Below are 25,801 nucleotides of genomic sequence, written 5' to 3'. Positions count from 1 at the left end.
GCAGGGGGCCAGGGGCAGCAGGGACTAAACACTTACTGCTTTCCATAACGTACTTAAAAAAAGACTGTTTGAAACCTGCCTTGCTGGTGTCCACGGGCAGGAGCTTGCTGCTCAAATATGAGCACCTTCTAACGCTACACTGATTCCTTAAACCTTCAACCGCACTGCAGGGAAAGGTGCTTCAGATACTATTTAATAAAAGCACAACTTTAAGGAGAACTGAGTGACATTTAAGCGACACCTGGTTTGTACCAGCATCCCACAGGTGCTTCCACAGTGACAAGCATGGGGTTCACGCCCTAGAGTCCAGCCAACATGGGAAGTCCCAGCTCCTCTGCTCCCTGGACCGAGGTGCTGGTCCTTTCTTTCTAAGTCTCTGTTTCCTTCCGCGGTCGTAGACTACCAGCTGAGCTAAGGCTTAATTCACTACTAAGTAACTGCATACGTAGAGCATCTTTATATAAATGTACATTTTGTCTGAGACGGAGTAACTTCTCAGTAAATATTACCTAATATTACTTACATGCCTTGTTTTCTTTAATGTCCCTATTATCTCTAAAAATAGAAATTGTCTACTTCATATACTTGATGAAACTGAGGCTCAGAAATAATATAGTTATGGATACTGTGAACGACAGACTTAACTTCATGAGTTTCTTAGGCATAAGGTTAATTCAGTTCAAACTGCACTTTTGCTGTTAGCATTTGCTCTGAACAGGAAAGAAGCTGGATTCAGGTCACTGTAACCCAGACTGAGTCTGGCGACACTGCGGCCTTGCAGAGACGCAACCAGGGAAAAGTGGCTGCTCGTCCCCTTACTGCCTACAGAAAAAAATCTAAAATTACTTTAAAGAGCTAACAAATCTTTAAAAATATACTTTTTCTCCTGTTTGGTAATCAGGAAAAGAAAAACAAAACAAGTTGGCATGACCTGTAATGACTACAAAAGTCACTTTCTGATAGAACTGTTATCTGATGCCTTAATTTTCAGAACTTAGAGCCCAAATACTTATAGGGCTGTGAGAACCCATCTAGCTATCCCTGATCAAGTGCATGTTTCTCACTTTTCTTTTCTTTATCAATGGGGAATTTTTTGTCATGGTTTTAATTCTTTTCGGTTCTAGTGCTTGCCTCCCACAGGAATGAGCGCGGGTGCCAAACACAGAGGAATGGGGCACCCTGGACGGGTGACGAGAGATCCGTGAGGAACCAGGAAGTCCGTGCCCTCCTAATTTTGCTCCTATTGCTTTTTTTTCAGATAATTATGTCATCCAGAAACACGGCGTGTTCCTTCTTGTTAGTCAGTCTTATTATTATACAAAATGTACACGTTTAAAAGCCAAAATGTAAATTGAACTTCAACAAATTACTTGGCCGAGTTCAATACACAAGAAAACTTTACAAAGAAGATGCCAAAAAGTTATTTCAAACCAAGAGGCAAGTCTCTACTGACGGGACTTCCTACCTCATGAGGTTGGCCACTTCTCTCACCAGCCAGGCACAGGCTTCTGAAATACATTATTTGAGGAACATAGGACCTACTTTATTTAATACTGCTGTATTAAAGATAATTCCAATAAGCTTACAATATTCATATTAGGTGCTTCTGGGATGTTATTACCTAAAACACTAATAATCGCAACACTAAAGTACTTATTCACCAAATCTTTAAAAAAATCTACAAGCACCTAACTTCGAGTAGAGTATAACATGCGATGTTAGCCTTAAGCCTGTTTTTTCAAATCACCTATTTTCCTGGTTGACCACATACTTTTGAATTGAAAAGAAACATCCTAACATCTACAGGCGGGTGAAGAGCATTTCGTAGGCACCTGCTCCTCACAAAGGACAGGCAGGATGTGCACAGGCTGCTCCCTGGAGAGCCCACGCCAGGGGTGGGCTTCAAGCATGGCTTCATTTGGTGTCTCGACAACTACATAAGAGACTTTCCTTGTCTTTCTATTGCACCTTTCACAACCGCAGTAGGATTCTGGACGTGCTTCCCTCCTTGTGGTTGCACAATTCCAAGCATCTCAGTAGCAACTACATCATGCACATGAGAAGGCCATCTCTTTGATGGACTTCTTTCAGGAGCAAACACGCTTCTATCTCAGAAAGCCCCCCCACGAATGTCTCCTGGTGTCTCCGTCAGGGTTTCTAAACCACTCGCAATAGCATGGGGGTTGGGATCAAGCTCTCCCGGAGTTACGGGTGGAAATAGCTCTCCTAAGGTGCTGGGCCTCTTGCACAAGGCATAGCATGGATGCAAACTGGGCCCCCTTAGGAAAGGGCAAAGGAGTACGGATGCTGGGGACAACCAACCATGTCCCCACATCATGGAAGTTAACCTGAGGACAAGTCCTCTCCTGGCCTTCAGGTGGCCCTGTCCTACAGAGATGTTCTGGAACTGCCACTGAGCAATGATGGTGAGGGACACAATCGCTGACCCTACTTCTCGGCTCACCTCCTAGGGCACATGAAACTTGCAAACAGAACTCCTCTTTTAACACTTCATGTGGAAAATACCTGGGCCTGAGATCTTACTAGGCTGCAAAGTCCAGGAGACGGCAATTACCTAGGGAAGATGAGTAATTAATTGCTTTGATTCAAGGATGGCAAACAGCAACCATTCCTCCTTCTGTTTACTTTCAGTTCCTTGGGGTTTGCATTGTGTATACATAAGTGTGTATATAAAACTCAAAAGTAAACCCATTCCCTGTGTTTAGGGTAAAAAAAGCCTGTCATTTGCCAGAAACTGGCTGGAGCCTGGACTTGGCACTGCAGCCAGAGTTCGCAGTCTGCAGGCTTTGAAGTGAAAGGTTTCTCTCTTTTACTAGCCATGAAAAGAACTTTAAAGGAAAAGCACCACAGTTGGTGAGGAGTATTTTTCCATGGTGAACGATGTAATGTCTTTCGGTATAAGCCTCTATTTAGAAAGCTAGATGCCTTCAAGCAGTCACTGGCACTACCTGCTGTGTCTTACACAACCAAGCACATGAGAAGTCAGTCAGTTGTGAATATTTGAAGTATACCATCTTCTCCTTTGATACCCAGCACTGGCTCAAACATTGTAATAGAATACTATTTTAGGTATTTTAGAACAGTGGTTCAAGCTTTAAAAGGAGGAATAGTCAGGAGATTTATTAAAATTCAGAGGCTGGGGCCCCACACCCAGAGATTCAGATTCAGAGAGTGTGTGTGTGTGTGTGTGCGCGCGCGTGCACATGCATACTGTAAGTACGTACTTTTGGGGAGGAGGTTGTCATTTTAGCAAACAACCCAGACGATTCAGACATAGGTGGTCAACGGACCTTACTGAGAAATATCACTTCTAGAACCTAAAAAATGTTAAAGTTCGTTGGCCAAAACAAATGGGAGTTTAAGTCGCAATATTCCTATTTACAAAAGTTCACAAATAATTGATCAGCCCAGGAAAAAGAAGAGCAAGTATGTTTTACATTTCCCATAGGTTATCCTATTATAGCCGCACCACATTCCTCTGAGATAATTAGGGTGGGTAATATCATTCCGACTTTGCTGATAAGGAAACTAACGCAGGCTGTGATTTACCAAAGGTTACAAAGCTGGCTGGAGCCGCTCTCTTGACCTTTAAACAGAGGTCAAACAAGAAGGCATCCTCACAGATACTCCCAAAGTAAAAAGCCTTGAGAAATACCTGCAGAAAATATAAGCACCCTTCCTGGTCCAGTTTTCCTATTTCTCTAATCCAAAGCTCTGCTCGAGCAGGCAACTTTGGGCTAAAGGAAGTTTGCCATTTTCCACCTTTAAGCACTGCCTCTGGGACCCATTATGGAGAGGATTATAACCCATGGTTATGCTATTGGGAGAAAGAAAAACATGGTCCCCTGTGGAAAAACATCATCACCTGTTTTCCCTAGTTGAGGACTTTGGCATGAACCAGGACAGACACACCTGAGGTTTTAATTCACTTTAGATCTAAACTTGGGCCTAGAAAAATGGAAAAACAGGGTGCCCCTTAAAATCCCACAAATGTTGCATATTGTCAGGAGAAGCAGCACAGAGATGACTGCTTTGATTTCAGAAACTTCCACTGGGACTTCCTGGCTCATTGTCTGGTGGGGTTTCACGTACCACATCAGGAGGTGCTTTAGGGAAGATAAAGCCTCTTTGACAGTGGAAAAGAACTCTAATTCTACAGCCCTTCCTTTCCTTTGCCCTCCAGGGAAAATGTGCCTTCTCCCTCGTGAGAAAAACTCCCAATATAAAGCACAAGACAAAGAAATATTTAATCACATTAGTTTGGGAAACCCCCACAGAAACAATGCATCTTTTCAACAGTTTAAGATGTTATGAATACACAGAATGTTCCATGTGTTGAATCCATCTCCGGCTCCTGGGTGAGAAATGCTGTTTGCCATTAGACACTAGTTTAATTTCTAGAGCTCAAGAAAACCATGCTCATTTGCCAGAAACCTACTGCTTCATGAACTACAAAAAATGGTTTATAAAAGTCACTAGAAACATTCTTAAAATAACAATAACAATAATAATAACAGTAATAATAATAACAATAAACCAGTCTTCTCCCAGAGTATCCCCACTCTGAGCATTCCCCACCTGTCTTCGTCAGCGCGGGCTGGCAGAACAAAATAACACAGACTGGGTGGCTATCAACAACAGAAATTTATTTCTCCGTTCTGGAGGCTGAAGGTCTGAGATCAGGAGGCCAGCAAGGCCGGGTTCTGGCGAGGCCCCCTTCCGAGGCGCAGGTGTTCACCTTTGCACTGTGTCCTCACACGGCAGAACACAAGTCAGCTAGCTCTCTGGCCTCTTCCTATAAGGGTACTAATTGCATTCACGACCTAATCACCTCCCACAGGCCCTGCATCCAAATACCATCACTAGGGCTTCAACAAAGGAATTAGAGGGGGCCCCAGTCAATCCATAACACCAGCCAGAACCAAAGAGAGGCACGCGGCGTGGGCATATTTTCAATAGTCCCCAAGAGAGCCAACTCCTGTTACTGCCTACACCTGAGCCCAGTTCCCGTCTTTCTTTGTGACAGCATGTGATTCCTCCGGAGGCAGCAGAAAGCCTGTCTGAGACTTCAGTCTAGTTTTAGCCACTCTCCACCCAAACGACTGTTCAAAAGTGTTGAAATAGTTTTTAATACTTCTCTGCCACTTTTCAAAAAATGAACAAACCATTGGGCAGCAGAAACCAGGAGAAAGAGTATTAAAGTTGACTCTGACGTTGTTTTCTGACACCTTGTCCCCACTAAGAGCTCCCTGCCTGAGAAAGACTAGAGATGACAAACAGCTCTTTAAAAGATGGCCATTACCCACTCAGAAGTCCTGTGACATGAAAAGTACATTCATCATCTCAGTCAATGTCTAACGAAAACCTCAGTCTCAGCCAGCTATGTTTGATTTCAAAACAACATCATTTGCCTCATGGAAACAAACCAACCAACAAAAAAGTTAAAATGAAGGGCTGGCCCCATGGCCAAGTGGTTAAGTTCGCATACTCCACTTCAGCAGACTGGGTTTGCCAGCTCGGATCCTGGGTGTGGACCGACACACCACTCATCAAGCCATGCTGTGACAGCATCTCACATAGAAGAACTAGAGTGACTTACAACTAGGATATACAACTATGTGGCGGGGCTTTGGGGAGAAAAAAAAGTTAAAACAAGATGGTTTAAGTAAAAAAGAAAAAGCTTTTATACCAAAGTGAAATAATATTATATAGTGATTTAGTATTACAATTTCTTTGCTTTTGGATGGTAGGAATAGTTCATTGAATTTCTTCAGAAAGTCCCCAACTATGGAAATGACACCATTAAACCGAGCCTTTGAACCACACAGACCAGCACGCGACTTGGATAGTGAAAATGTGGCATGTTAGTGACTGCGTGGCAAACGTGGTCCCTTGGCGCTTTGAAAGTCAGCCTTTTGATGGGAGTGAGAGTCGGCAACCCGCCTAATTTGTGCACATGTGAACTGAAATTACTGATACAAATGCATACAGAGGGTGCTCACTAGGGCATCTCTTTGTGGGGGCACCGGGAGGGGCTTTCAAAGGAACAGGCTTTGTCGGCCAGTCACATATCAACTGACCCTATCCAGGCAGCTGTCATTCTCCTCTAATTCAGGAAACTGTCTACAGCAATCAGCTGCAGTCCCTTTTATTGTCCTGAACCAGAAAATACCCTGCAGGAAATATTCATCAGACCATACTCACCCTTAATCAGAAGGAAGAGAACACAAAGCAGACATTCTAGGCACCAACACCTTACCAAATGATCCTCAGTGTAGTGAATACTTTCCCTGATTTGTTTTTTGGGGGATGAATCACACTGCTTTAAAATATAACCGATTTCTTTGAATGTACAAAGTATCTTTGTTGGGAAACACTTATTTTGCTACACAACAATCTTCTCGGTTCTTATAATTTCCTCTTCCACCTGGATTTGGCAAAGAACTAAACAGTGTGTTACGTGTTTGCCCTGGTTCCTTACAGAGAGCAAAGATGCATTAGGGGACACATGAGCTTACTTGTGTAGGATATTTCTGTCCCACTCAGCACCCACACTTACAGAAGGTCCCAGACAGCCTGGGGTCTATCAGCTGACTGTCCACCAAGTAAAAAAGGTAAGCAATGCCACCCTGGATTATTTCAGGTGAAATAGCTGCTGGACATGTATCCAAACTTGGGTAGACCCAGGAATTTCGGTACATTTCTGCAGAGTAAGTGAGGCAAAGATGGCAGCCAGATGTGCCATGCACAGGCCTGCCCCTAAAATACATATCCCAGGGCAGAAACACCAGTAGAAGTCCCCAACTCACAGTCCTTCTCTTTCCATACTTAGTTCTGTCCCACAGCACAAGCATCTTCATGCAAATGTGGGTGGATATACCAATGGACCCAGGGCACATCCCTTGCAAATAGCTGCCCCTTGGACCCGGGGGTGCGCACTCTGGCCTGGATCTGGGCAGAGAACCAGGCAGACCTGGGAAGTGGGCTTTTGGCTGTCTGGGAAGGAAACTCAGCGTCCTGGGAAGCCAAGGAATGGACTAGAAGTGGGGTGCTCGCTTTGTGCACCATGGGCTTCTTACTCTGTGAAAGGAAACATATCCAGCCAGGGACGGCCAATGCAGAGGCCTCTAAAGCAAAGGAACTGAGGCGGCCCCTTGTCAGGGTCTCAGGGCAGTGCTGGCTGTGGTCTGTGAGATGGACCTGGGGGATCTGGGTCTGAACAGTTTCATTTCTAAATTGAGGAGGTTTGGACCACAGGATTGCCATGCTTTTCTCCAGACCCAATACTGTGGGATTCTAAGATCCACTTTGTCACTTTTGATGGCTCAATCTCAAACACTGGACAAAGATAATAAAATAAAGAAGAAAATATTACAAAAATTCAAATGAGTATAAAGGTCTTGAATCTCAGCCTCTCCAGTTAAAGAGATGAACAATGAGATATTCTGATTAATTAATGACCTGGTTAACAGAGTCGTTAGATTTATCTTTCACAGGTGACTAATTATCAACTCATCAGAGTATAATATACACTGAACATCAAAAGTATAATCAACATAATCATTAGATTATGAATAATTCAAAATATCTCCAGTTTTCCAAGGGCCATGACCTGTACGCATCAGAACAGTGTGTAATCAACATTGTGGAAATGTGGACAAGCAGGGTGAGTCAGAGGATTCAAGTCAACAGTTTTCATGATAGCTAAAATTTCAAATGCCATTTCTATGAATTGGACAATCTCTTCCAGGTGCTTTCATTTGGTTTGTTTTGCTCCTGATAAATTTTGATGGAAGTAGGCAATACCAACCTCTCCTGAAGTTCATCATTGTCATAAGACATGGAAAGCCCACACACAGAAAAGCATTGCTGTCATGAGACACGGAGAGTCCACTTACAATGACCAGCACTGACCTGTCCTTTCATATCTGGAGCAATGGGAATGGTAGGCCAGATGGTTGAGTAGATGCCAAAAAACACCAACCAGATCAGCATGCTTCCCCAGACAGCCAGATGACTGAACTGCAAAGAAAACACACGCTCAGGCAGGGCTTCTCTGCTGGCACGGAGAGCCACTGAACGCCATCGGCCACAGAATCCCTGTGTCCAAGCTGCCTTTCTTTATGGAAAGATTTCGACAACTCATCAGTTATTGGAGAGTTCCATCTTTCTAATTTTCTTGTCTCCAAATTTTGAATAATGAATTCAAGTAACCAGTGGCCCTGAACTCCTCTGAAGATGAAAGTGCTTTTGCTGCTACAGCTGACCTTCCTCCAGATCCATCCCATACTTTTGGCAGGCTCTCTCCATTCCTCACCAGTGTTTGCCCCAATTTGGAGTTGTATAAAACAAGGTCTCATTAATCTAGTAAGAGAGCACTGAACAGACCAAATGAACAAGATGTTTTTATTTATCATTTTGAGACTTTGATTGTTCTTTTCATTTTCCAAAGAACTTTTAAAAAATCTGGATATTAAAAAATCTGGAATAGATATCTTAACAACACCCTTTAAGAATCTACTGAGTTGTGAATTTTTTCTCCTTTGTCCTCTTAATGTGATGATCCTTGCCTTCTTGCCTTCTTCCACACTCCATAATCTCATTCATCAGCAAGTTCTGTTAGCTTTTTAAAAAAAGTACATCCAGAATCTGCGCCCTTCTCACCACCTCCTCCTCAAACATCCAGGCTAAGCCAGCATCACCTCTCACGTGGGTCAATTTCCCTTGTCCCTTAACAAATCCCCACTTCCACGTTAATCTCCCACCCCTCCCCCATTTTCTCAGCACAGAATTCGGAGCCTATTTAAATAGCAGTGACAGAAGACATGAAACATTGGTCATAATCCCCAAATGTTGGAAATAATCAAAGCGTCTAAAGTTGGGGATAACGATAGAAGTTAATACTCTTTAATCATGAACAAGAATCATATAGAAGTATATTTTAAGGTGTGGAAAATGTTCACGATATATTTTTAAGTGAAAAAGATTACAAAATATATGTTCTGTAATGCATTACCTTATTAAAAAATAAACACAGAGAACAAAGTTTGGAAGATGATACAGCAAAGAGTTAACAGTAACTATCTTTTGGGGGTAAAATTAAGGAAATTATAATTCTCCTTTTTGTGGTTCTGTATTTTCTGTGTGTATTTTTTCTTTGACAAGGTGCATATGCATTTGAAATGAAATGACTGTTAATAGCTTAGATCTGTATTAAGTGTCAAGCAAATGCATCCTCAGGAAACTTTGGATTGCAAATTTGCCCTGATAAAGATCAAAACACAATTTTAAATATGCAAAACTTAAAATAAGATAGCTAGATATTGCACACTGTTTTCCCAAGGCTTAAAATGATTATCAAACCATAAAAAAATACCTATACTGGAGAGAAACAATTCTAGAGAAAACTTACTCTAGTCCAAGCTGTAGTTTCCAAACCAGCTTTCAGACAAACAGTCACAACGACATACTGTGAAAAGAAAGAGGAATTTGGGAAAACATATTATCCTCAGTGAGTTATTTTTACTTCCCAGGAAAAATCCCAAGGCTCCCCTCTAGAGGCACTGCCCCCAGGGCAGCTGTGCATGGAAAGTGCCATCTTGGGAGCTAATTCTCTAGGGGTTAGTTTTAGGACAAATACAGGCAGGTTTACTTCAAGAAAAGCTCATTTTAGTGACTATCTTCTCACAACTAATAGTTTCTTTTGCCCTTTTCTTAGCTCGGAGGCTTTGGGGAAAATGACCTCCCTCAGCACTGGTTTTTCACAGGAGATCTGAAATGGTCATTTGCAGAATGAGGAAATCTGTTAATCACTTGTCCAGAAATCTTGACTCTGCATGATCTTCTCTAAAAAATGAGGTAAGATTTCACAACCATTCTGAGCTTTAAGAAATCTATAACATACAGTTTAAAGATTTAAAACAAATAGTAATGAGGAAGGCCTCACATAAAGAATTTCCAGAGGCAGAACCTACACACAGGCCACTTAAGAACGGTTCAAGAAACAGAGAGAGAAACTTACCGTGTAAACAATATTTCCAACAAATAAGTAGTCTGTGGCATGACCATTGGCCAACACAGTATCTAAAAGACAAAGAAGTTACTTTTAACTTCTGGAGCAGAGCACTGAAATCTATTTTATTCAGAACATAAAAACAGAACTTTAGGAACGCTTATCAAAATACAAGGGAATTTCGAAAATTGCATCATCTGTGATTCTAATGCCTTCTCTTTCTAACTCTGAATTTTTTCCATCTTACATTTTCTGCAAATGAAGCAAATGAACAAAGTTAGCTTTCCAAGAAACCAAACAACCAAACACTTGATCTGCATTGAAATTTACTTTTTTATAAAGATTAAAATCTCCCTTTGTTGGGTTAAAAAAAAGGGATAGAATAAAAACATCTCAATCTCTTTATTAATGTCAGTATGAGTCCTTTTCCAAGTGTTCATTTACTACTCATTTTTAGTTTTTGCTAAATTGAAATTATAGGCCAATAAAAGAAGATGTCTACCGGAATACAAAATCAATTCATAATTATTGAACTCAGAATTTTGGAGGGTATTCACTACTCATGTTCTGAAATGCAACTACATGAACTTCTGGAGTCTATAAATTTGGGGAATGCAGACAATCCAATGAGAGACCTCTGGAAAATACAACTAGGATTTTGAAGCTTTAATTTTCAAGTCTTTTCCACTTTTTTCTTTGTTATGGATGACTATTACAACATATATAACAATCACTAAGGCAGCACTCTAATAGAATTGTCTAATTCATGTCAGCTAGCCTGCTGTGAAAAATCTGGTTTTTATCCGGAGGGGTCAAAGCCTGTTTTAAGATCAGGATGGTTTCTTTGGATGATACGGCCAATCTCCTTTTATTCTCTTTTATACTCAGATTTAGATCTGTGTCCTATAGGCCAAGTGTATAGGGATTTTTGTGTTCAAATTTCCAACCCAATAACTGCTATGCACACATATTTGGGCTCGCCAATTTATCCATGTGCTTGTTGAAGATTCCAACTCTTATTAAAGAATCAAGATCTGTTTAGTTTTCTGAAACACTGTAATGATCAAGTAGCTTCACAGGCACAATATGGAAATTGCGTGGCCCTGGATCCAGCTCCACGGCATGCCCTTTCTCCTGATTCTAGATAGGTAAATTTGTGGATGAGGAAAGATTAACCCACCAAGCAACATCATGGGCTGCATTAGGTACAGACCTAATCTGAGGGTTTCCTTCATCCCAGGAGAACAGAGAGAGATATGGCCACTGACTTAAAAAGGAATGACCTCAAAGCCTAGGGGAGAGGTGGTGGAGAGAGACTAGAAGCTTAGGCAGGACTTCAATAAAAGGAAGCAGAGAAAAAGTTCAAAAAGTAAGAGAGAGGCTAAATTAACCTCAAGAAAGCAACACATTGACGTATTAGCAAACAGTTCTTCAAAACTGTGGGGGTTCACTTTTCAGTAACTGGTCCTAAAATTGATAAACGCAACACTTTTAAAAGCATGCCTCAATCAAAAACACTTGAGATTAGACAGGAGACCATTCCTTTGATTCTAACAGAGATTATAGCCTTGAAAGGGGTAACATTATTCTGTCATTTACTCAACAAGTATTTATTTAAAGTCTACTTTATGCCAGGTACTACTATGAGAACCAGGGAGGCAAAGACCCTGTCTTCAGGAGCTCACATTTATAGTTGGGGAAGCAGAACATAAATACACAAACAGATACACAGTAAAATGTCAGGTGTAATAAACGCTACAAAGAAATATAAGGCAGGGTAATGGAATCGAGAGTGACAGGGGCTATTGTTTTAGATAGGGAGTTCAGAAAAAGTCTTTTTGGGAAGGTAACATTTGAGCAGATCTGAACAGTATGAGGGAATGAGTTACATGATTATCTAGAGCGAGATCATTCCAGGCAGAGAGAAGAGGAATTGCCAACAGTCTGAATATAGACAGCATTGGATAAGCTCAAAGACCATCACAAAGACCATTTTGGCTGGAAACACTGGGAGAGTGCTCAGTTACAGGGGCAAATTAACGTGGGCCATGGTGAGGAGTTTGGATTTCTTGGCTAATTGTGCTAGAAAACCACAGGAGGATTCTGAGCAGAGTGAAATGGTACGAGTTATGCTCTTAAGGGAATAGTCCAGCTTTTATGGAAGAATAAATCTTGGACAACCAAGAATGGAGTAATAAATGCAATGCCAGTTTGGAAATACATCCAGGAGGGCGATGCTGGTGGTGTGTAGAGCTGTGTCCAATGTGGTAGCCACTAGCTGCCGCAGTTGTTTATATTTAAATTAATCAAAATAAAACAAAAAATTTAGTTCTTGCCAAGTCCTGGGGAGGAGGGGGAAAATGAGGAGTTATTGCCTAATGTGTACAGTTTCAGTTTTGGGTGATGAAAAAATTTTGGAATAGATAATGGTGATGGCTGCACAACATTCTGAATGTAACTAATGCCTCTGAATAGCACACTTAAAATGGATCATAGAACTAAAACTACAAAACTTATTAAGATAAAACGGGGTAAATCTTCACGGCCTTATTTGGCAATGGTTTCTTAGATATGACAGCAAAAGCACAGTGACAAAAGAAAAAGATGGATCAGCTAGATTTCATCGAAATTAGAAACTTTGTGCTTCAAAGGACACCAGCAAGAAAGGGAAAAGACAACCTGCAGAATGGAGAAAGTACTTTCAAATATTTGATAAAGAACTTATACTTAGATATATAAAGAACTCTTACAACTCAACAATAAAAAGATAAATAACAATTTAAAAACAGCCAAAGGATATGAATAGACACTTTTCCGAAGAAGATGTACAAATGAGTGCATGCAGAGATGTTCAACATTAGCCATCAAGGAAACATAAAATCAAAACCACAATGAGATATCATTGAGCCACTAGGGCGGCTATAATAAAAAAGAGAGATAATAATAAGAGGTGGCAAGTATGTGGTAAAATGATAACCCTCATATACTGCTGGTGGGAAAGTAAAATGATACAGCCACTTTGCAAAACTGTGAGGAAGTTCCTCAAAGGTTGTGTATAATTACCATATGACCCAGCAATTCCATTCCTAGGTACATACTCTAGAGAAATAAAAATATATGAATGAAACATAGAAAAACTTGTACATGAATGTTCACAGTAGCATTATTCACAACAGCCAAATGTCCATCAGCTAGTGAATGGATAAAATGTGGTATATCTATACAATAGAATATTAGTGAGTAATAAAGAGGAACAAAGTACTGATGTATGCTATAACATGGATGAACTTTGGAAATCTTATGCTAAGTGAAAGAAGCCAGTCACAAAAGGCCATATATTGTATGATTTTACTTGTATGAATGTTCAGAATAGGCAAATCTATAGAGACAGAAAATAGATTAGTGATTGCCAGGAGGTGACGATACTTCGGAGGAAATGAGAAGTGATTGCTAGAACGTATGGGGTTTCTTTTGGGGGCAATGAAAATGCTCAAACATTGATTAAGGTGATAGTTGCACAACTATGCGAATATATTAAAAACCATGGAATTGTACACTTTAAATGGATGAATTGTATTGTATGTAAATTATATATCAATAAAGCTGTTATTTAAAAAAAATCAGTTCCTCAGTCACACTTAGTCACATTTCTTAATAGCCACATGTGGTTAGTACTATTGTATTGGACAGAACAGATACAGAACGTCTCCATCATCACAGAAAGTTCTGTTGGACAATCTATTCCAGGCCATAGTGGTTATTTTGGAGGTGGAAACAGGTGATAGAAACTGGCACATATTTTGAAGGTAGAGATGATAGCATTTGTTTATGATTTGGATGTGGGGTGGAAAAGAACGTGAGGAATCAAGGGTAATTTCAAGGTTTTTTTCCCCGAGTAATTAGGGAAACAGTGGTATCATTTACTTGAGATGGAGAACACTGGTTCTGGTCACATTAATCCAGGAATAGTTAGGAAAAGAGTAGCGCAGGAAAACTTGGTAAGAAGTGATCAATATGTTAAATCCATGAAGGAAGAACAGATAAAGTGTGATGCTATTCAGAACGGAAACAAAAGGATATTTAGAAGTGTGAGGTAGAGAGAAGGAGTTGGGTTACTAGAAAAAACCCCAGGAATGAGTGAGAAGCCCTTGTTCCAGCCCTGCTCTCCTCTTCCAGCTCTGCCACTATTTAGACTTCTAAAATTTTAGGTTCTGAGTCCCAGTTTCCACATCGATAAAAGGGGTTTTCCTATCAGATGCAGAGGATGATGATTCAATTATCACTATGGTTCCTTTCAGACAGACAATTCCAAGATTCTAAGGTCCACATTCTTAGGTGCTCAATCAGCTCAAGGTATTTAATGGGAGAAACTTGAGATCTTCGGATCTTCCTCCCATTTGATTGAGCTTAGGATGTAGTTCCCAGTCTCAGCCTCATCCCACGTGTTCGTGAACGGAGGACAGGCACTTTAATTGAGAAGAGCAGTGGTCTGAGTGCCCTGAAGTTCATTCGGCTCTAACGGGGTCTAGAGAAAACTCTAATCAGATGGAAGAGTTGGAAGAGGTGGGAGACTAAGCTGAAAATCAAAGTTTACAATTTGATTTGACAACTTTTTGAGTTTCCTTTTAAAGCCAATATTTCAAATCTTGGTTGATTCATATACCAAAAGAAATAAATATACAAAGCATTTGTCTAATATGGAGGGTTTAGAATGTGTTTCATATTTTATGGATGTACACAAAATAAACAGAAAATTGTTAGACAACATAAATTCCACATCGAAAATAGATAACATGTTACTCACTACATGACAGGCACTGCTCTAACCACTTTCCATACATTAGTGTACTCACTAACATGCAAAATTCTCTAAGACATATAAAACTAATACATGTAATATTCCGGTAGGACTCCAAGCCCCCAGAGTTGAAGAGTATGAAGAGTCTTCATGTCAATCCAGATGATATGCAATAGTAGTATTATCTGCATATTTCAGAGGAGGAAACTGGGGCAGCAAAGAGAAGTTAAATCGTATGCAAAAGGTCACGCAGTTAGTAAGAAACTGTAAATGTTGTAAATGAGTTTGTTTTCATTGAGTTAGAAAAATGATCTCTAAAGAATAAAAGGGGAAACAACTTCAAGAGGAAAAATAATTAGATTAGGAAGTACTCTTTTGAAATACCAACACCTAACGGGAAAGAACTTTCTCGGAGAGAACTAAAGTGGACAGAAAGTTAGATTGATGTGACAGAAATTCTGTACCACAGAAGGAAATATACATAAAAAGTGCACAAATCCAGGGAGCAGCAGGAAGCCCCTGAGACCTGAGCTTTTATTCTGAGTTAACGTGGGCATTTCATCAGTCCAGAGTTTCTCAACCTCACCACTACTGACATTTTTCCAGATAATTCTTTGATGTGGGGGACTGTCCTGTGCATTGTAGGATGTCTGGCACCATCCTTGGCCCCTACCCACTAGAGGTCAGTAGTACCCACACCCTGGATGTGACAACTAAAAATGTCTCCAGACATTGCCAAATATTCCCTGGGGGCGAAATCACCCAGTCTGCGAACCACAGCACTCGAGGAAAGAAAAAAGACTAGCTGGAAGAAGTACAGAGAACACATCCTGACGTAAGAGCGCCTCATGTATGAAGAGAGCCCCGTTCTCTCCAGTCAGGCTAAGACTGCAGGAGAGCATGTGGTGGGACCTAAGTGTTTACACGACCAGCACCGAGAAACAGCGAGAGGCTTTAGCACAAAGTGATGCAATTCACAACGCTTGATGGCCTTTAAAAGGGGGCAAACTCTTTGATTATCTATGGGACTGAGAGCTCACTTAAAGCGAAGAGAGCACCTCATGGAGACCCTTAAGACTATGAACATTAGACTGGGGACGCGGCACGGACAGAAGAAATAGATAGGGAAACCTAAAGGACATTTCCAACTATAGCTCCTAGAGCTTTATAATGGATTGATTTTTAACTTGTGATGATAGTAAAATGCTACTGGCATCACAAAAAATGTTTACACTTGAGGTAATTTGAATACACTGAAAGCAACTATTTGTGAAGACAGGATAAACCTAATATTTCAGTTCATCATTTTGGAAGGGTAACTCAACATTGCGTTTCAGTTTTCTGCATAGGAAAGAGTATCTCCTGCCCCAGTCAAAACTAATACCATCTGGAAATAATTTATTCCTTGGAGCAGAAACTCCCAAACCAACTTGAGATTCTGGGACATGCCAAGAGCCTCTGAAGATAAAGCATCCTCTAAACAAGTCACCATCATCTCTCTGCACACCGTGCTGGGGAAATTCCCATGCAATAGCTTTTCTCTTACAGGTTATATGCCAACTGTTTTAAAGGCAAATGCCTGTGGGCATCATTCCTTGTTAAAACTTGCCAGTAACATACCCCTGAAGAACAGAGCAGACTTCCTAAGAAATCGTTGGAGGATGAACACATTAATAAGCTACAGCTTGCTGAGAATTTGAGGCTAGAAAAGCCCATTTCGATTGTCCAGTTTATTCCTGAAGCATGTTGCTGACAAATTATTTCTTCCCACTTTGCTTAATCTTAGAACTGGTGTGATTCCATTACCGTACTCAAGAAAACATCTTTCCTGTAATATGGCTGTTTTTATTTTAGTTAGATATTTAGAATCTCAGCTGATTTTTTTTTGATAGGGGAAAAATAATCCCCAAACCAAGGTGAGTAGTTGGGCTCCCCAGGCCAACCTTCAGAACGTTATTTAAACTCCCTCTGTGTAGACAATAGTAAGAACAGTAGTTCAAAGCAGGATGGGGTAGTGTAGATGGATCTTTGGGAGGAAGGGGGCAGTGAGAGGGGAAAGGACAATTCAGGCATTAAAGAGCAGTCCACAGAGGCAAGGAGGTAGACACCTGCCCCGTCAGGACGGAACGGTGAGCTGCAGGAGGTGGGGGTGGGACCACGGTGGTTTGTGCCAGACCTGAGGTCAGCAGCAGCCAAACCATGCAAGGCTTTAAAAAGGTCCCTATAAAAGAGCTCCATCACAAGTGCATGTGGAGAGATGTGATCTCACCAAAGCTTTGTTTTCCCACCTTACCCAGCAGGCTGCTGAGCACTTTCCCAACAGAAACCCATCATTAGCACACAAAGGCGTAACGGAGCAAGGGGAGAGGTAAGAAGGATTAAGCTGCCTATTGCATCACAACAGCTGGCCTTTAACTGAACGATCTGAGTTCAGTTAGCCTTTTGCAAATCAAGATCAGATTCATCCAGATGAGAGCTGAAATGAGAAAGGAGGGTGTAGCCTGTCCCAAAAGTCCAGGGGAGGATTTCCACACAGTAAAGAACCTGAAAGAGCAGGAAAAATTCCCCATCTGCTTTGTTTGATAAAACACTGAGTCACATTTAGAATGATCTGACTGTGGCTACATATGATGTAAAACCTAATATAATGATGGTGTGCCTACTATACATCCAAAGTGCTACAAAATGACAGAGCTAGAAACACTGTCCTGAACAGCCAGCGCATTCTCCTAGAGGCCAATATAATGCTATGGCTTCAGAATCCACCGACCCACAGCAGCAGATCAGCCTGTTCTTGCAGACTTAGATTATCTGCAAAATCTGGTTGGATTCAGGGACCAACATAAAGCAGGATTAGCCAAATGCGGTTTAGAAACACAGTCACTAAAACAGACTATGGTGAACAACTGAGACAAAACCAAATGGGCCCTCCACATTAGTAATGGCAGCCCAAAAATGTTATATGCAAAAACCTCTTTGAAAGTATCTGTGGGAAAACCCACAATTTGTAAGAAACGTATGTCTCATTCTCTAAACAGAATGATGAATGATCAAGGAACTTACTTTACAATATTCCAAAGGGCTAGGCTGATGACATTTCATAAAGAAGCCATTTCAATTAAATGCTTGTTAAAAACATTACCTCATTATCCAGCGAAACCACAAAAATGTATTCAGAAATGGCTCTGACAAAAAGCAAAATCTGAAGACAAAGTTACAGCATAGTACTGTACGGTCAGGAAAGACAGGGTTTAATAATCAAGAAAACAGATGGGGTGCATCTAGATGTGTATCTTTAATGTAGTAAGAAGCCATGGAACACCTGAATTGAACACCACAGGCACCTCACTCCACAGGGAGGTTAGGGTGGAAGTGGCACCATTCCCTTGACATCAAGGCATTTGCCAAGAATTTTGGTTGGAGAGCAGATGCCAAGTTTCTCCTGCTTTCTCTCTCCCACACTTTTGCTTCAGGAACTTTCAGCAGCAGTAGTTCAGAGCAGAAAATTCTGATCCAGAATATTACCAAGGTCTCTTTTCCCCACCTCACTCTCTGGGCCTCTGAAGACTCCAGAGGCTCAGACAAGCTACGCTGCCAACCAGCTACTATGAGAGTAATATCAAGAGGGAAAATGTATTCCAAGTTTCAAATAACTAGTTTACAAATAAGCTCTTAGAACTCAACCTGCTCAAATGCCTGTACTGTAATTCAAACTATTCTCTCTGCTTCCAACACGATGTATTCATGAAGAGAAAATTTATTTTTTCCTTTCTCCATAAAGAGTGGTATAAAATCCTGGAGAGAGTTTATAAAAGGTAGAGTTTATACAAGTGTTAGTGATTATAATTGCATTCACAACCAGTCCTGGGTTAAGTTCCTGGTTATATAAGCCTCTTGCTGGATTTTCTCCTTTCTACTCCCATTTCTGACGGATAAAGTTAAGGATATGAAACTCAAATTTCAATCTTTTTCTTTTTTCACTTTTGTTTACTAAAAATAGATTGCAAAAAGAAAGTAAAAATGACAGAAAGTAAACTTGGCCAATGTCAAACAGCCACCTAGTGAGACCACAGACTCCTTTCTTATTTTTGGGTGCACAGCTAAATGATATTCCCCAGCCCTGTGTACCCAGGTGGGGCCCCGTGACTAGTTCTTGCCAATCAGACATGAGCCAAAGACATGGACCGATTCCTGCCAGAAATGGTTAAGAGCAAGCAATCCTTCTCCCAGCTCTCTCCCCTCCTAGTGTTCAGGCTATGGGTGAACTCAGGGGCCTATGTACTAAACGGAGCCCTGCTGTATGAAATGGACCCAGGGTGTGTTTTAATCAAGTATGGTAAGATACACAGACATGGGAATGACTGTCATGAAGCAAGAAGTTTATGCTCACAGATCCCTGGAAACAGGAGAAGTGGGACGTTATGCAGGACCACAAAGAGAAGCAGCAGGGTCAGCCAGGAGGCAGAAGAGGAGAGGAGAGAGCATGGCCCAGAGCCTTTATTGGGTTTTCACGGGACAGAGTGGGCAAGGCAGGGTAGGGATGCTGTGTGAGCTTAGGATTGGATAGTTTGAATAATTCCAACAGGCTCTGGGTTATAGGGTGATCCCTAGTTATCTGGTACCTGGCCTCAGGGTGATTTAGGGCACGGGGGATATTGGCTTAGTGTGTGAGAGTTTGATGAAGGAGATGGTTGGGGGTGTGGCTCTAGACTGGTTGGTCTTTATATCAAAGACAAGCTTGCAGCAGGGTTGTTTGCTCTCTCTAGGCATTAGCTAGCCCTGGGAGGGGCAGTCTCTCCAGGATCAGGACTCAAATGCCAGAGCATCAGAATAAGAAAATAGTCAGTACACTCACCAACAATGCATTACTCCCTTTGATGGGGTCATGAGCAAGAAATACGCCTTCACTGGGTTAAGCCCTGAGATTTGGGGTCGTTTATTGCAACAGCTATTCCCACCTTGGCTAGTACACTGTGATTCGACTTCCTGATAAAGTCATAAGGGTGAAATTTGGGGACTCTGGCTTGCATTTCTTACAACATTAAACCAAACCCTACTGTTTAAAATACATTTAACATAGAGTCTACTAAAAGAGACATTGAAACATACAAAATATTTAACTGAATGAAAACAGTGGCCCTACCAACCCAATCTGTGTTTCCAGAGAACAAGGCTACAGAGAATAAGGCAGAGCAGCAGCAGAGCTTCACCTTGCCAGCTCAGTGTGCGTGAAACAAACTGAAACGGGGAAAAACAGTTTGAATTTGAAAACCTGGTTTTATTTTAAGTGTATTACAACAATGGAGTTGGTAACCAGTTATTTAGATTTATAAGCTGTAGTTTCATTTGTGTAAATCTACAAAGCTTCCAGAGTGTTGTGTCTTTCCAGTTTTTAGCGACCAAGTTCCATTTCCTTGATTCATATGCTTCGGGGTTTTATGAATGTCCTCCACGCCACCCTGTCCTCTCAGCAGGAGCTTCCAGATGGCAGAGGCCCCGTGGAGGTACTATTCCCATTTTCTGTCCCATTTAGCATTTAATGTTTATCTCTGGATCTTTTTCATTTATTTTAGATCTTTTAAAATCTGTACACAGTATGGTCAGCGACTTTTAAAGGGGAACAAAATGTTGGCTTATTGTTTCACATACCTTATTTTAAAATACAGTATTTTGTTGGTAAACTACGTAACTGCAACAGCACACTCTCCTAACAGGTGCAGGACATAGAACAATCAGGCAGATCAGGGAAGTATTAACTGATGCAGTACTGGGTCCTTCCAGCTCTCCCTCCTAAGTAGGCAGCTCTTTAATCCACCCACTGCTGCTGTCACTACCCCAGACCACGCACCAGCCAACCAACTGGACTCAACAATCATCCTCGCCAGTGTGGTTACATTAAAATAAATCAGATACATGGCTCTCTGCTTATAACTTATCAATGGCTTCCACTAAACTTACACTACAAAAGGCTCGCTACTCCCAAAAGGCCCGGAAAGGTCTGATCTCTTTGTCTCCATCCTTATAATCACAAGGCAATCTGTGTCTTACAACCTTGGCCCCTGATCCTCCATCCACATATGCCTTCATTCACTTGGAATCACACCCTCTCACTCCACGCTATTCCCACAACCTGAAACCCTTTCTTCTCTACTCTTTACCTAGCTCACTCCTACTCACCTTCAACTCTGTTGTCACATCCTCCAGGAAGCAATTCTTAAAGCCAGGACCAGGTTAGCTTTTCTCAGAATACATTCTATTTGACCGTGACCGTCCTCTTTCGTAACACTTCTTGTTCCATCCTGCCTTCTCTAGGTGTAAGTGCCGTGAGGGCAAGGACTTGCCTGTTCTGTACACTACTGCATGCCCGGAAACCAGGACTGGTCCAGCAGAGGGAACATACTTGTTTATCTTTTTTCTCTTTAATGAATGAGTTTAAGAAGTTCAATCTCAGAGAACAATGGCAGTCTTGCCCAAACTTAGCTTAATATGAAACGATGCAAGTCATCAGGATTTACATGATATAAAATAGCCAGATTTACAGTAACAGGTATAGGTCATAAGTAGTTCAAGCTAAAATGACCCAATAATGCCACAGGCAGAGAGAAGCACGCTACGTTTCATTCTATATACGTACACTATTATTTCAGTTTATAAAAAAGCCTGATCTTACAGTAGTACATTTATTAAAAAGTATAAAATAGCCTTCTCCAAAAATGTTGAAAGACTCTGTTGCTTAATCAGTAAAAATACAATAAGTATCCATACGGTATTTTTTTCTTCTGAAAAGGGGTGGGAATGGTTTCCAGGGTGTGGTCTGTGAGGCATTGAGAACAAATTTTTTTAGAAATTTTTCTCTGCTGGTAAGTATATTTTCTTTCCCATCACCTCCCTCTTAAAATGCATCAAGAAAAATCTGAAAATTTCCTTTATTAAAATCAAAACTGATTTTACGTCCTTTTGCCAATAACCACATTCCACTTCAAGGAGGGTTGCTCAAATATGCAGACTAGATAGACCAGTGGAAAACCTGAGTGTGGCCTGACACCAAGGCTCTTGATGAATTTCAGTCCCTGCAAAGGTGACATCTCTAGTTTTAACCTAGAGTCATCTTTCAGATCAAAGGGTGGGAGCTGCAGGCAGGCCATGGGAGTAAGCATAAGGTTGTGATGGTTGGAAGAAATCTGATTTACTGAACTGCTTGAGTGGAAAAATTTATTTTGAAACTTGAAATGAATCATCACAAACTCCATCAGCAAAGGAGAGCTTTGAAAAGTCTATCCAAAAGCACTCAAAAATAAGCAAAGCAAAATTCTTGGAAGCTTTCTAAGGAATGAACAACGTGCTCACACCTTCTCAAAAATATTTCTCCCCAAGAATTATATGCCTACAGTGAATAGCACTGATCTTGTACCTAAGCCTCTCTCTGTGGAGAGTGGAGAGAATTTCCTAGTAAAATTCACTATCTTTGTGATATAATCCACACAGTGCGAAACAATGAAATGAAGCTACTCGAGGGACCCTAGTCTCTGGTCAGGGAAAACCACCCTTAGGGCTCTGAGTGTGGGCAGGACCTGGGGGTGGAGGGAGGCCTCGGGCGCTTTTCAGATAGATCAGGGTCCCCAAGCTTTGAAAGTGCCGCAGTTTATCTCAAATTGGAGTCACGTCCCTATGCCTCTTTGGGGGTGAGGTAAATACATTCTTCTAAATGGCAATTCAAAGTGTAACAAGAACTCATTTATATTTAGAACAGTAAATCAGCATATATAAATAAGTAATTCAATCAGCGGCCATATTGGTCTTCTCAAATTTGCAATCTTTCCTGATTTCTACCAGTGACTCCCCCTGCCCGACTCCCCCAAATATACCCCATGCTCTTGACAAACCTTATGTGTTTCTCTACATAGTAGTCGTATCTTATTCTGAGGCAAACGCCATCATGTAGCTCTCCTTCCTCGAACCCTTCACTGAGAAAACGTCCCCACCTGGGTTTTAGTGATCTTACCTCACCTAACTTCTCTGCCGTAGCTGTCTCAACCAGGGGTGCTGTCGCTGACCTGAGAGGAGATGTGGGGAATGTGTGCAGATGTGTTTTGATTTATGGTGGCACAAGGATGGGCAAAGAGGGAGAGGAGGGTACCAACATTTACTGCCCAGGGCCAGGGATGCTCAGTGTCCTGAAATGCTCATCAGAGGCTGAACAAAGTCTAGAATCCAAGGCCTCCCCATTGGGAGATACCGTGCATGGCCTCTTCAGGTGATGGGCAGCACAGGTCCTGTGTGCTTGCTTATTCTGGGCCAGGAATGCTCTTTCTCGCCACCTAAACCCACACCTCTCCTGCCCCACTTGATCACCCTCTACTCGTTTCTTTCAAGAACCTAAATATCACTTCCTTGGAGAAGACTCTTCCTTGATCCACTAGACCAGGTTGTGTCCCTGTATTATAAGCTCCATGCGCAGCCTGGCAGCACGCTGGTAATTAGCAATTACATATGTAATTCCTGATCATCAACCTGACCTTATGTAAGGCCCCAGAGGGCACGATATCTATTGCACTCTCTGTGTCTGGCACATCACAGATATGCCATGATTTTGCTGAATGAATAAGTTCTTCTCAAAACATATTCCTACTTCCTGGGTTTAACCTCCTGAAGCTCTCCCCTGGACACCCAGAGACAGAACCAGATTCTTGCCACCAGTTCTCCTTTTACCAGTCATCCTACAAGACCTGATAGAGTCATTTCCCCAAACTGCTCTGATCAATACCCTCCTTGATCTAAATTCTATGTTGACTCTTCAGTGCCTAAACAAGGAAGTTGCAGTTTCTTAAGCTCAGGGTCGGAGCCCTCTACAACCCAGCTTTCACCGACCTTGTCCATCTTTTCCCCGTCTTACTCCCTTCAAGGACTGAACTTCTGACCACCTTCCACACCTGCCCTAAAGTCCCCCATTTTGCTTGGCTCTTCCCTCCACTTCTACACATCTCAATCCCACTTGGTCTTTCAGGCAAAGCCTAAATGTTACCTCCATTAAGACTCCCAAATGACAGGTGTTTCTCTCTTAGCCCTCTGAAATCCAATAGCACTTTACCTGTATTTTATTTGAGACAGTTATTTTCTAACTTGTTCTAGAATCATCCATGTGGGAATCTAATCTCCCTGACCAGACTACAGATTCTCTGAAGGTAAGACCCACATTGGTTCTCTTACTTGTCACCCTTAGAATCTACCATAGTGTCTTGGACAATAAATATCATATGAATGAGTTTAATGAGCAATAATGCAATCATTTTTGCTCTGTACTAATAGTGAGAATTTAAAAATTAATTCTAAAATATTCATTCAATTTGTTAGAGGAAGTCAACTAATGAACTAGAACGCCAATGGCCTTCTGTTGTTCGATGCTAAATACGCTTAATATTTGCAGTTTATTTCAACTTAAACAGTTTCACTCAATAGGTTAATGTTTTCAACACAACTAAAAAAAAAATCTCTATGCTGAAGGCTCAGTAAATATAATGAAATAATGACATTAATGATGATGGTGATAATAACAAAAACTGGAAAAAAATCATCCTATTGGCTTGCTGCTAGGCAAATTGTGAAATTTGAGGAAAGCAGATATGGGTGGCAGAAGCTAACTTGTAGTTTACTTGGTGATATCTCTTAGGTAGACTAGTAACGATTGGGAGTCTGTCTCCTTTTAAATATAGAACACATTAGGTCATTGAATGGATTTACCTAATGGAATCTAGGTAAACTATAGTAATTCCACCATAAACCTCAAGCTGCAATCTCAAAGCACATGGTCATAACTCCAGGATTAGAAAAACATTGTCTCTACTGCAAAATGGGGCTATATTAGTTCCTTTGGAAACAGGCAAGTAAATGATCATCTTGTAAAACTTCTGATAGTCCAACAGTGAGCACTTTGGAGTCACGATCACAGTGCGATGTCTAGAAAAAAAGGGTAGGAGGCTAGAGAGAGTGCTTGTGGTCAGCCCCGGCTATCTGCTGTCTCTTCCTACCTATGAAAGGCTAGGCTCAGGGAGAAGAAGACAATTGCCAAAACCATTCTTACGCTCATTGACATTGCTCCCCATCATCAGTGCATCCTGATACAGAGGGCTGCTTCTATCACCAAATTGTCACAGCCTCTAAGACAAAACTACATACGACACTCTTATATTTATAAACTGTTACTTACAAAACCATTCCAAAATAAATTAAATCCACTATGAATAAAGATGAATCACAGGAAAGCTTCAGAGTTAAAAGAAAATGATTCCGCTAGAATGTCCCTTTTGAGGTGGGGCTAGAAGTAGAAAACTTGATTTTCTGACTTAGAGACTTCGGGACTCTTGAAGGCAAAGGAGGTCTAATGAAATTGAAAGAATAGGTCATATAAATTGGCTCCGCGTGCACTTTCTCTCACTATCAGTATTTAACAGGTTAAAGAATACCAGCGAGGATGAGTCATTTCTGTTTGAATCACAAAACACATTGACAGAGAAACAAAGAAGCTTGGAAACTCCATATTCTTTGGTTCTCTGAACAATAAAAGCCCCTGTCTAGTCAACATTTGGGGTAATTTTTCCCAGGGGGATTATTACTATTTGAGAGGGATTAAAGAGTAGCATTCTAGTAATACATTTTTGTTTTCTGAAGCTAAAAGATATGTCTCTTGAAGGGACAACGTTTTGGATCTATGAATAAGTGTGAGCAAACACAGAGAGGCCACATTTCCCACAGACCCTCTTCGAGCTCCAGGGAAGACTAAAACCAGTTGGGAGAATCAGTCTGCAAATAAACTTTACAAGTTTGCTTGAAAAGTGTGTCAAAGAAAGGCGACTACTTCAGAAAACTAGGTGGAAGATGAAACTTTTACAAGATTTGAGGTACTCTGCATACAGGTATGTGAGGTTTGGAAAAGGAAGGCCCAAGCAATTAACAGAAAATTTCAAACTCATGGA

General features: G+C 41.2%; 1 protein-coding gene across 11 annotated transcripts in view; it reads right to left on the bottom strand.

Annotated features, from left to right (window-relative positions):
* The window catches only part of ATP8A2 (ATPase phospholipid transporting 8A2), a 592,801-nt gene that overhangs the window by 145,650 nt on the left and 421,350 nt on the right, over positions 1-25,801 (bottom strand). For all 11 annotated transcript variants that reach the window (XM_070240119.1, XM_070240124.1, XM_070240123.1 and 8 more), the window contains 3 exons: positions 10,043-10,104; positions 9,434-9,490; positions 7,936-8,043 (listed from right to left, as the gene is read on the bottom strand). In XM_070240119.1, coding sequence (XP_070096220.1) covers positions 7,936-8,043; positions 9,434-9,490; positions 10,043-10,104 — 227 coding nt within the window. The remainder of the gene's footprint in view (positions 1-7,935; positions 8,044-9,433; positions 9,491-10,042; positions 10,105-25,801) is intronic.

The sequence above is a fragment of the Equus caballus genome, chromosome 17, assembly GCF_041296265.1.
Source record: "Equus caballus isolate H_3958 breed thoroughbred chromosome 17, TB-T2T, whole genome shotgun sequence".
Lineage (NCBI taxonomy): Eukaryota > Metazoa > Chordata > Mammalia > Perissodactyla > Equidae > Equus > Equus caballus.
This window is presented reverse-complemented; position numbering and strand designations above follow the sequence as displayed.